Genomic DNA, 12,898 nt, shown 5'->3' on the forward strand with positions numbered 1-12,898 from the left:
CATGCTGCTCACATATTATTGTAGCCCAGTTTGTGCTGAATACAGTGTAATCAGACTTTATCCATCAATATGGTTATAAGAAACTGAAAAATGCACAAATGTCAGGGCATGTCAAAACTTCTCCAGGGCCCAAAAACACCCTCACACCCCCAGAGGGTTAATTATTCTAAAATAATTAACTATTAGGATAGGATGTGGTAAGATTTTCCCCCTACTTTAAATTTCCTCCTTACCATAGGTGTCACTACATGTCATCTCAGGACATTTATTTAATTGTTATGCTTTTAACTTTTACTTTTCATCTAAACATCAAGATTTTTGAGATTTATCCCATCGTGTAAATTTGTTATATTGAATGAAAGTATTTTTCTTTTTCTGGGGGTTTATGGACACTGTTATTCATTTGGATCTGTAGTGTTGTTTGATTGACTGGACAATTTATTATTCTTGCACATGCTAAAGTCATTTCAAAATTTGTTACAATTTAGCAGTAAACTTTATTACAGTAAACTGTACACTTTCCTACTCAGTAGTATTATACTGCATGGAATCTAGGGTTGGCACAAATTTATGATGAGGGTTAGAACTTAAGGCTTGCTAAACGGGCAGTTGAACTTCATATGGTATTAATTAACCTTGCAAACTTTGACTACAATCAGCCTGGGGAGTTTGAGACTCCCTATATATACACACTGAACAAAATTATAAAGGCAACACTTTTGTTTTTGCCCCCATTTTTCATGAGCTGAACTCAAAGATCTAAGACTTTTTCTATGTACACAAAAGGTGCTCCTTCCTGGGCTTTGCAAGTTATTACCGCCGTTTTGTGGAGGGGTTTGCTAAGTTTGCAGCCCCTCTGCATCGGCTGGTTGCGGAATTTGGAAATATAAAATCCCGGAAGCGAGCGGAGAGGGATTTTGCTAGTGGTTGGACTGATCAGTGTCAGACAAGCTTTGAAGACCTGAAAGGTAAGCTTACCACGTCTCCGGTGCTTGCTTATGCTGATTTTACCCTCCCTTTTATTCTTGAGGTGGACGCTAGCCTGAGTGGTTTGGGAGCGGTCCTATCACAGAATCAGGGGGGTAAGGTAAGACCCATCGTATTTGCAAGCCGTGGCTTGAGGCCCGCAGAACGCAATATGACGAATTATAGTTCCATGAAATTGGAATTTTTGGCATTAAAGTGGGCAATAGCCGAGAAATTTAGGGAATATCTGCTCTGTCAAAAGTGCGTGGTATTCACTGACAATAATCCCCTTAGCCATCTTACCTCGGCTAAATTGGGGGCCACTGAGCAACGCTGGGATGCACAGTTGGCTTGCTTCGATTTTGAAATTAAATATCGGCCAGGGAGATGCAATAAAAACGCTGATGCCTTGTCTCGGCAGAATGTATCCGTGCCGAGGGTGGGGAATAGCCTGTTGTCAGGTACAGCAGTTCCCGCTGCAGTACAACAGGCTGGGGAAGTTGCATCTGCTCCTTTGGCAATTCAAGCAGTGATGACTGCACTGCCTGGCCATTCAGTTGCTGATCTGGGGCGCCTTCAAGAAGCCAACCCGGTGATCAGTGAGATCTTGGGGTTTTGGAGGAAGCGAAAGCTCCCGGGTCCTGATGAGCGGCAGCAGCTTTCTAAGGCAGCATTGACTCTTCTTCGGCAGTGGGATCGATGAGATTTTGCAAGTGGTCCTGCCTTCTGTTTTGCGGTGTGATGTTTTGAAGGGGTTGCACCAAGACCATGGGCATCAGGGCATTTAACGCACCACCGAGTTGGTGCGTCAGCGATGTTATTGGCCGGGTATGACGGGGGAGGTGGCTCGATGGTGCCATGAGTGCGAACGGTGCCAAAGCGCCAAGGACACGGATCCAGTTGCCCGCAGTTTTAAGGGGCATTTGTTGGCATCACAGCCAAATGAAATCCTGGCTATCGACTTCACGTTGTTAGAGCCTTCTCGGTCGGGGTTAGAGAATGTTCTTGTGATGACTGATGTCTTCACTAAATTTATTTTGGCTGTCCCTACTCGGGACCAAAGGGTCGAGACTGTAGCACATGTTTTGGTGACAGAATGGTTCTATAAGTTTGGGGTCCCGGTGAGAATTCATTCAGACCAGGGCCGCAATTTTGAGTCCTCGCTGATCCAGCAACTTTGCTTATTGTATAGGGTTGAGAAGTCTTGCACGACACCGTACCACCCAGCTGGAAATGGCCAGTGCGAGTGCTTCAATAGGACAATGCACAAATGCACAATTTGTTACGTACCCTGCCAGTTTCGAAGAAAAGAGATTGGGTGTCTCGTCTCCCTCAGGTTCTCTTTTCGTATAATACCACTCCGCACCAGGCTACGGGTGAGTCGCCACATTTTCTAATGTTTGGTCAGGAGCCACGGCTTCCGGTGGATTTTCTGCTGGGCAGAGTATTCGAACCAGTGGCAGGTGAAGTGCATGAGTGGATTGCGGAGCACCGGGCAAGGTGGCAGGTTGCTTTTGATGGTGCACGGGACCGTCTGAGAATAGCTGCCAATCGTCGAAAGGGGTATTTCGAATCGAGAGTGCGAGACTCGCCACTTGAGGTTAGGCATTTGGTTTATCTTCGTGAGTGCAGTATGAGAGGGCGTCAAAAGATTCAAGATGTGTGGAAGGTTGCTTTTGATGGTGCACGGGACCGTCTGAGAATAGCTGCCGATCATCGAAAGGGGTATTTCGATTCGAGAGTGCGAGACTCGCCACTCGAGTTTGGGCAGTTGGTTTATCTTCATGAGTGCAGTATGAGAGGGCGTCAAAAGATTCAAGATGTTTGGAGTTCTGTGGTCTATAGGGTTATGGAAGCGCCTAGGGTAGGTGGCTCTGTATATACTGTTGCACCAGTGGAGGACGTGGCTAAGGTGAAGCGGGTCCACCGTTCATTGTTGAAGGCACAGGTTCAAGGGAGTTTTGCTCCCGGATCCAGTGCAGGTCCTTCAGTGGACCCTGAACAGCCTGTGGGGAATAGTGAAGAGGGTCCTTTAGTGGGTGCAGAAGTGAATGCAGAGGATGGTGTTGATGAGGTGTATTTGTGGGTGGTTCTACCAGAATTACAGGGGGTAGGTGCTTCTGTCCCTGTGGAGAAGCCAGTTTCAGGTGTGGGAACTCTTGACGGTGTGGATGGGGCAAGCCATTTTAGTAATGTGGAGGTAGGTCTCGTACTACCCCCAGATCCATCATCCGGCGGTTTGCCCCAGGAAAATGAAGCTGCGTTGCGAAGGTCGAGGCGGCCAACCGCAGGCCAACATCCAAATGTTCATCGCTTGCCAAGGTCAGTGGGTGAGGCTGTAGTAGGTGTTAGGACACCCACTGGTGTAGTAGCTAATTCAGTGATGGCTCTCTTCAGGCCTTGGTATTGATTGTTGGGGTTTGGAGATTTATCGTCGGGGCGCCGATACATAATGTGGGGGTTTTGTAAATGCTTCCAATTTGACTGCCTTTGCCACAATGGCAACTCATAATAATGGAAATGCACACCTGACAACATCTAGGCATGCTCTTGATGAGATAACAGATTGTGTTTTGGCAATCTGGGATCTCCTCCCAGACCTGGATCAAGGCATCAATTAGCTCCCAGACAGTCTGTGGTGCTTTTTTAGTGGCTTCAGATGCTCCGATACATAGCATCCCAGAGGTTCTCAATTGAACTTAGGTCTGGGGAATGTGAGGGCATCAATGACATTGTCATCCAGAAGCTGCCTGTACACGCTGGCCATATGAGACCGGCCATTGTCATGCGTCAGGAGGAACACAATGCCCACTGCACCAGTGTAAGTTCAGTGAGACAGTGGTCTAAGGATTTCATCCCGGTACCTAACAGCAACGTGGGTTCCATTGGCTAGCACTCGGAGGTCTGTGCAACAATCCAAGAATATTCCTCCCCAGACCATCAGTGACTCAGCGCCAAACTGGTCGTGCTGGATGATGTTGCAGACAGCTTAACATTCTCCATGAACTCTCTAGACACTTTCACATCTGTCCCATGTTCAGTGCTCTCATCTGTGAGGTGAACAGGGCGCCGATGGTGGATTGGGTTGCATTGTAGTCACAAAGACCCTAACAAAACACAAAACTAGAGACAAATCAGTCAGGAAGGATAAGGAGATAGCTATTCCCTTTTTGAGGGTTGTCTTTCTGTTTGGACATTAGCAGGTAAAACTGATTCACAATCCCTTCAGCTTTCTAACTGGACAGATTGATATCTCTGAAAAACATAAAGAAGTTGTCCCGGCTACTAGGCTATCACATGTGAGGATCCTGCAGGTGGCGGATCGTTTATAGCCTTTTCTCACAGCAGCTGGAATAATTAAATGTATCATTTTGATGGCGGATTGTAATCCAGAAAGGATTATGTGTTTATCTGCCTGACTGACTGCCACACATACTCCTCAAAACATTAGATTCATCCATGCTGGAGCCGAGCCACCGCACAACCCACAAGGAAGATAATTCCGCAAAAAGCTGCAATTGCAGGTTTCCAAACAGAGATGGCGACAAAGAGGCTAAACTTACGGACTGCAGCTTTAATTTAAAAACGCTTTATAATGAATATTATTTCTAGATCTTTATTTCTAAAACTATTATTTTCCAAACTAAGACCTAAGACTGATCTTAAGACTACAAACACACATGCTGTGTTTACATTATTGAAAGTAGAGTGTTGATTGGTACACCATGATTTTTTAAATTATTATTATTATTTATTTATTTTTATTTATGGTTATTTTAAGACTTTTTACATTGGACAAATTTAAAGTCACTATTGTCAGTTCCTGTTGTCAAATAAAATCTCTATTGAATCATTTATTTTTATATTTTATTTTACACTCTCCTGGCAGAGAGATCTGCATCCATCTTTATTTTTCGCAAAAAGCAATGAACGTTATCATCACACATTAGATGATCAACAAAATGAGGAGTTTCTGTAATGAATCAGATGCATGTTAATCAAAATTTGGCTGTACAGCTTCCACAAAAAAAGCTGGTTTTGTCATAAATATTAAGTGGAGAGTAAGTGATCTTTGACATTATACTGTAGATCCTAGGCACATTTGAGATTTAGTGTCACAACATTTCTTGTTGGGAAACTATGGAACTCATTTGTTGCTTTTAATGTAGCAAGTGTAATTTCTTTTAACAGGACTCCATGATGCGTCTTATTTAGTAATTCAATCACATCAATTTACTAAAAAAAATTAACAACCTAAAAAAAAAAACACACATAGGGATCATTCTGCAAGATCTGATGCAGTCACATGCTTGCACCCATGATCCACTGGTTATCAGGATACTCTCCTCTTCTTATCAGCATTTGGTAACCAATGAAGTTGGAGAGCTCAAAGATCATAAAGCAGCCACTTTCCACCCTACATGAGCAGCAGTGGTATGAGGTCACCTCAGGGCAGTCACCACTGGTCTCATAGTTACGACTGTGGAAGTTTCTGTCCTCATAGAAAATTATCTGGAACACATATAGCAACAAAAAGGCATGCTTACAATGGATATGATATTCTTTGTTCTTTTCTTTGCTTGTTAATCCATTTGAAAGTGCAATCCTTGTATTCCTCCATTAACAGCTGACATTGTAAAATCAATGTAGATTTTTTTTTTTGATGTTATTTGGTCTAAGTATCCATCAATAGCATTTGTCTTCTTCAACATAGTTATCTCCTACCTTTCCCATGATTTTGCATTTGTTTCTATAGTGCTAGTGTTTTACTGTGTTGCTTTTAATGCTCAACTTGATTCATAAAAATCTATAGCCCATTGTTTGAACTTCTTACTCAGCAATTCTATTTCCTTTCTAAACTAGTCTAAGTAGTTACCAGAACTGTTTGCTCCTATACCCTGTGCCAACTGTGGCTTTTCTTGGTTGTAGGGCAGGTGGAGGAGGACAGATTATCCACTGACGTGCCATTTACTGTACATTTGAAACATAAATAGAGACATATATATTTCAGTAATAAAAGATGTTTTGTAAGTGGTTGTTTTTTTTCTCCCTAAAACTGATATTGTCAAGCATATCAGCCTTAAGGGGACCCTGGTAACTGAAGATCTACTAGTGCTGTACTGTATTATTTTAGCTTATTCTCTTAACTGTTATGTTGGTGTTTGTTTAAATATTTCATTTAAGACTGGGAGATTAAAATAAAAACAGAAATAGAGTCATGAACCAGAGACCATGGAGATCCATAAGTTCAAACCTACTTTAATCGTTATAATTTTGTTTGATGTACCATATACAGCTAAATAAACAAAATCGCTTGATACATAACACAACAGGATCAAAAACTTTAATTTTCATTAGGTATAATCTTTTTAATAGCTGATAGAATCTCCATTATTGTCTACATAAATACCAGTTCTGTCAGATTGCTCCTTTTCATTTATGTGTGTAGGACAGGTCAATTATTCAGAAGTGTATTTAACAGTATGATACACAATCTTTAAATTGAGGTGCACAAGTATTGTTTTACATGCATGCAGACATGAAAATAATCAATGCCTTTTTTTGCCCATGTCTATTTTTATGTTATATTTTGGGGGCTTTTTACCTTTATTGGACTGGACAGTAGGAAGAGAGGAACAGGACCGGGGAAGAACCTCAACAACTGGGGTCGGCTGAGGCACATGCCTGAGTGCTTCCCACAAGGCCATTGCTCTGACGTCCACGAGCATTTTGGTAACACAACACAATCAGTATGGCTGTATCACAGCATGAACATTCAGCTGTCTGCATGACATCTAACTAGAATTACTCAAATATAAATCTTTAGAATTATGTTAGTATGTATAATGATTTATTGAGTTTATTCACAGCAGACAATGATCTGCTTCTTCATTTGGACATTGATGTTATAAACTTAACTGATACTATAAAACTGATATGTTTATTTTCCATTGGTTTGCGTACTTTTGGTACAATGACACTAATGGTGGAACTCAAAGTGGTGAAAACAGGCCAAGACAACAGAATAATTGAATGAGAAATTTATTGTTTATGCTTATATTATCAGACCGTGAATTTAACACAAGTCCATGATTCTTCTAACAGAGCTGAATCTGCTATTGCTGTATCCCATATCCCTGAAGCTCCTGTACTCTCCAGGTCTGAAGTATATCATCCTGCCTCTGTAGTGGGGCTGCTCATACATGAGCCAGTGGCCATCCATCACATGGCAGGACTGCCAGTCGGACATGCGATAACGGTCCATGAAGGATTCGCAGTCATCTGTCAGCTCGTACATCTGACCTCCGAAGTTCTCCCTCTCATAGATCTTCATTCTGTAGGGTCCCCTGTACTATAAGATGAAATGTATTGATTCAGTCTGATTGAATACATTTCTGATTCAATATAGTGTGTTTCAAATGGGCCGAATCATTTAACTATTATTATTATTATTATTAATTATTAAAATAACTATTATCATTATTGTTTTTTGTTTTTTTGTTACCTGAGGAACCATGCGACAGGACCTAATGCCATCACTCATTCCCATGCGCATGCAATCAGCATACTCGCCCCTCCTCATAAAAAACTGGTTTCCCATGTAGTTAGGACGGTCATAGACCACAAAGCAGCCGCTCTCCACTCTGCATGAGTGGCAGCGGCTGAGGTAGGTAGACATATCAGAGCAATCACTGCTGCACTCATAGGAGCGACCCTGGAAGTTCCTGTCCTCGTAGAAGATGATCTACCAAGAAAAATAAAATGTGAATATTAAAATATAAGTTGTCTCTCTGTAAACAGTAATCTTTAACAGTTGAAGTAACTGGTGTTTTTGGCTTGAATTACGCACCAGGTATGTGTATTATTGCTTGTTTATAATATAATTACCTAAAACATATTGACATATCATAAAAAATTTCATCTTTGCATTTAATACATTTATAGAAGATTTTGCTGTTTTTGGCAGCTCTTCTCCACTGGATTAAGGCCACCCAATACATACCTTGCCCATGTTTGCTAGTCTTCGTGGGATTCTGTCCAGTTGCTGTCTGTCTGACTGCTGCTGTATTATTGCTTGTTTATAATATAATTACCTAAAACATATTGACTGTTTCCACATAAAAAATTTCATCTTTGCATTTAATACATTTATAGAAGATTTTGCTGTTTTTGGCAGCTCTTCTCCACTGGATTAAGGCCACCCAATACATACCTTGCCCATGTTTGCTAGTCTTCGTGGGATTCTGTCCAGTTGCTGTCTGTCTGACTGCTGCCTTTTATACTTTATAGGCTGATAATGGTTTTTGTCATTCAAATACCCTGGAACCTGATGATCAAGCAGGTCTGTGATTTCTGTTAATTTAAATTGTGCAATCACAGCCTACATGAAACAAACAGAATGAAAGACAAACAGAAAGAGAGAGAGCGAGCGAGACAGCAAATGAGAGTGAAAAGCAATCATGTTGGCCAAGAGTTATCAAGTCTGAGGAATTCCTTAAAGTAGCAAACATTTTCCAAGTACTTAAAAAGTAATAGTTAGAGTTTCATAAAGAGTCTCATTTGCTGTCTATTTTTAAGTAAATTTAAATAAATGTCACGCTCATGTCAAATGAACAAAATTATACATTATGTAATTTTTGCATAAAGAGGTCTGCGGGTACAGTATGCCTTAAATGATTTTAGATTTCCCTTCACATAACTATAGCCATTTAAACAATTCTACCAAGAGAGGTCACCAAAATTAACAATGTGAAAACTTTATGTGAATGTGTATTTAAAGTGAAATTTTGTTTTATATTCCGTATTTGTCTAGTCTCTATTGTATCAGCTTTGACTAAATACACCCCATATTCCTTTTTAAGTCCCCCTTTTCCCATTCTGCACTTTAAAGTAGCATTTGATTGCAGTTAACATTGTTAAAAATGTCTAGTTTATTTAATGGTTGCTTAGACATAAGCAAAATGCAAATATGTTCTATCAAACTCTGTCCCTAACATGTGGAGAAAACTTTTCAGGGTTGTTTGAAGCACAGCTTTGAGACCTGTACCTGTACCTCAGCCTCTGCAAATGAAATGGGTTATTAGTAAAGTTCAAGAGAGTGTGATGGCTTTGAATGACAACATCATGTCTTGCACTCAAAGATTTACAAAAAGAAAAAAAAGTGGTTTAAATATCAAGGAGAATTATTTATAGTATTATTACTTTTGACCAATAGGCGGGGCTGTTACTATGGAAGAAAAATAATGCCATATGTCGTTGAAACAAAAAAGCACGTTGAATAGCACTAACTGAAAAAATAGAATTAGAATTAGAATTAGAATTCACTTCCAAAATATTCAATCTGTTTAAAAATATGATTTATAATATTCGACAGGCAAATTTCAGTCCATTTTATTTCAATTTCCAAATTCGCTTCCACAAATTCAGTGGTTAAAATTCATCAAAAAATTCGGCATTGCACATCCGGGAGCTGCAGGAATTGCAGTAGAGCACCGATGCATGATGTTCACCTGCTGTCAGTCACTCACCAGCAGGTGGCGCAAGCGGCTGTTGATGAAGACCAAAGCAACAGGTGGATCAAGTAATTCATTCACAAAAACAGATTTGCAGAAATGGAGCAAGCACTAAGTAGAAGTTTTGATTATCGGGGCCAGTATAAACATGTGGAAAAGCTGATTGTGTGTATGTTTAATTCAACATCTTCGCTGTTTCCCGTAGCCTACATGTAAGCAGCTTTCTCTACCACAAAGGAGATTATAATGCTATTTTACCCAATGCTGATGTACAGAACTAACATTACGTCTGAGGAAGACATATATTGCTTTCGGTTGCTTAGTTTCCTTTACTTGTATCACGGCTTGTGTGAGGCTGTGCTGTAATACTGTGTTTACCCCTCATACGTCACACTCCAGGATTCCCCAATGACGCGTAACGCACCTCAGTCATTCTTGAGACATGGGACAAAACAGGTCCAGCAAGGGTAACTGCTATTAGGTTTAAAAATAAAAATATTTTCAATTTTAAATGTCATGAGGGATTAATAATAGAATGTATTTGTCAGCATCCTACCTCCTGTAGTTTGTCTCCGTGCCCCTAGAGGTCCCCTGTTTTTTCCTCTGCCTTAGTTCGTATTCCTGCATCCAGAGCCTCCTCGGCTCCTGAACAGCCCCATGACTCCCTGGAGGACATGCAATTGGGTCGTTCCAGGCTCTCTCCCAATGAGAGGGAACGTCGCATGAGGGAGCGACGTTGCCTTTACTGCAGTGCTTCCGGTCACTTTCGCTCTACTTGTTCCAAGCTCTCGGGAAATGGTTATCCCCGCCCAGCTACAGGAGGGCTGTGATGGGGAAAATTAGAGCTCCTCCTACTAACGCCGTCCTAGTGGTTCCAGCCACTCTGTCCTGGGAGGGCCACCAGCATCCGGTCCAGGCCATGATTGATTCCGGTGCCGCAGGCGACTTTCTGGATCTATCCTTGGCTAAGGAACTTGGGATCCCCACCCAACTCCTTCCTCATCCCCAGGCAGTTACGGCATTGGATGGCAGACCTCTGGAACCGGGCAGAGTAACAGAGGCCACTCAGTCCCTGCGACTTACCATCCATCAACACCAGCAGGAGGAGACCTTCTATCTGATTGACTCCCCCGAGTATCCTGTTATCCTGGGCCACCCCTGGCTGCCCTGGCTGCATCCCTGGATCGACTGGTCCGCTGGCACCATTATGAGCTGGGGTTCCACTTGCCACCTCAGCCACCTCACTCCCTCAGTCCCTAGTTCCGAGTTTCAAGAGTCTGTCGACCTGTCTCGAGTACCCAGTTCCTATCATCAGTTCAAGGCAGTGTTCTGCAAGTCCCGGGCCACCTCCTTACCACCTCACCGCCCCTACGACTGTGCCATTGAGCTACTCCCTCCCCGGGGTCGGATTTTCTCCTTGTCTTCCCCCGAGCGCACAGCAATGGATACCTACATTAAGGAATCCCTGGCAGCCGGCATCATCCGTTCTTCCCCCGCAATGGATACCTACATTAAGGAATCCCTGGCCGCCGGCATCATCCGTGCCTCTACTTCCCCTACTTCCCCGGGCTTGTTCTTTGTGGGGAGGAAGGACGGGGGTCTTAGGCCATGTATCGATTACCGGGGCCTCAACAAGATCACGGTTCGGAATCGATACCCCCTTCCCCTCATGGCCACTGCTTTCGAGCTACTACAAGGGGCTTCCATTTTTACTAAATTGGATCTACGCAACGCATACCATCTCGTGCGGATCCAACAGGGGGACGAATGGAAGACGGCCTTCAACACCCCCACAGGCCACTATGAGTATCTGGTGATGCCGTTCGGGCTCACCAACGCCCCCGCAGTATTCCAAGCACTGATAAATGACGTTCTCCGGGACATGCTTAATCAATTCGTCTTTGTATATCTTGACGATATCCTCATTTTCTCGGGGTCATTGGAGGAGCATGAGGGGCACGTCAGCAGGGTCCTCCAGAGACTCCTTGACAATCATCTCTACGTGAAGCCCGAGAAATGTGAGTTTCATGTTACCCAGGCTCAGTTTCTCGGGTTCATCATCACTCCTGGCCACGTGGAGATGGACCCTAAGAAGGTTGAAGCTGTCCTCAACTGGCCTATTCCCGCCACAGTTAAGGAGGTTCACTTCAGTGCAGAGCCTCGATTACCACCTCCCAAGCCCTTTGCTGGGGATCCTAGTTCCTGCCAGGGTTTCCTCACCCAATGCTCCCTGATCTTCGAGCTCCAGCCCTCAAGTTTTCCCACAGACCGCTCCAAGATTGCTTACATAATTCTGTCGACCTGTCTCGAGTACCCAGTTCCTATCATCAGTTCAAGGCAGTGTTCTGCAAGTCCCGGGCCACCTCCTTACCACCTCACCGCCCCTACGACTGTGCCATTGAGCTACTCCCTCCCCGGGGTCGGATTTTCTCCTTGTCTTCCCCCGAGCGCACAGCAATGGATACCTACATTAAGGAATCCCTGGCAGCCGGCATCATCCGTGCCTCTACTTCCCCGGCTGGGCGGGCTTCTTCTTTGTGGGGAAGAAGGATGGGGGCTATGTATCGATTACCGGGGCCTCAACAAGATCACGGTTCGGAATCGATACCCCCTTCCCCTCATGGCCACTGCTTTCGAGCTACTACAAGGGGCTTCCATTTTTACTAAATTGGATCTACGCAACGCATACCATCTCGTGCGGATCCGACAGGGGGACGAATGGAAGACGGCCTTCAACACCCCCACAGGCCACTATGAGTATATGGTGATGCCGTTCAGGCTCACCAACGCCCCCGCAGTATTCCAAGCACTAATAAATGACGTTCTCCGGGACATGCTTAATTAATTCGTCTTTGTATATCTTGACCATATCCTCATTTTTTCGGGGTCATTGGAGGAGCATGAGGGCACGTCAGCAGGGTCCTCCAGAGACTCCTTGACAATCATCTCTACGTGAAGCCCGAGAAATGTGAGTTTCATGTTACCCAGGCTCAGTTTCTCGGGTTCACCATCACTCCTGGCCACGTGGAGATGGACCCTAAGAAGGTTGAAGCTGTCCTCAACTGGCCTATTCCCGCCACAGTTAAGGAGGTTCAGCGTTTCATTGGCTTCGCAAACTTCTATAGGAGGTTCATTACAAACTTCAGCTCTGTGGTGGCCCCCTTGACTACGCTGACCAAGGGAGGAGGAATCAAGATTCACTGGGGTTCGGAGGCAGCGGGGGCCTTCGAGGAGCTCAAGCACCGCTTCACTTCCGCTCCCATTCTCTCGATCCCCGACCCAGAAAGACCTTTCGTGGTGGAGGTGGACGCCTCGGAGGTGGGCGTAGGGGCCATTCTGTCACAAAGGGGTGAGGATGGAAAATTACACCCTTGCGCCTTTATGTCTCGTCGCCTGTCGGATGCCGAGCGCAACTACCA

General features: G+C 43.8%; 1 protein-coding gene across 2 annotated transcripts; it reads right to left on the minus strand.

Annotated features, from left to right (window-relative positions):
* Positions 1-6,992: 6,992 nt before the first annotated feature.
* On the minus strand, positions 6,993-8,238 carry LOC107705175 (gamma-crystallin M3-like). Of its 2 annotated transcripts, none has more exons than XM_016508352.1 (3): positions 8,180-8,238; positions 7,472-7,711; positions 6,993-7,318 (listed from the first exon to the last, which is right to left on the minus strand). In XM_016508352.1, the coding sequence occupies exons 1-3, from the start codon at positions 8,186-8,188 to the stop codon at positions 7,043-7,045; spliced, it is 525 nt and encodes a 174-aa protein (XP_016363838.1). In that variant the 5' UTR covers positions 8,189-8,238; the 3' UTR covers positions 6,993-7,042. The 2 variants fall into 2 exon arrangements, with proteins under 2 accessions (XP_016363838.1, XP_016363837.1); XM_016508351.1 differs by lacking the exon at positions 8,180-8,238 and adding an exon at positions 7,970-8,024.
* Between the last annotated feature and the right edge of the window lie 4,660 nt (positions 8,239-12,898).

Source organism: Sinocyclocheilus rhinocerous, unplaced genomic scaffold (assembly GCF_001515625.1).
Source record: "Sinocyclocheilus rhinocerous isolate Xijiao unplaced genomic scaffold, SAMN03320098_v1.1 scaffold4189, whole genome shotgun sequence".
NCBI classification, from domain to species: domain Eukaryota; kingdom Metazoa; phylum Chordata; class Actinopteri; order Cypriniformes; family Cyprinidae; genus Sinocyclocheilus; species Sinocyclocheilus rhinocerous.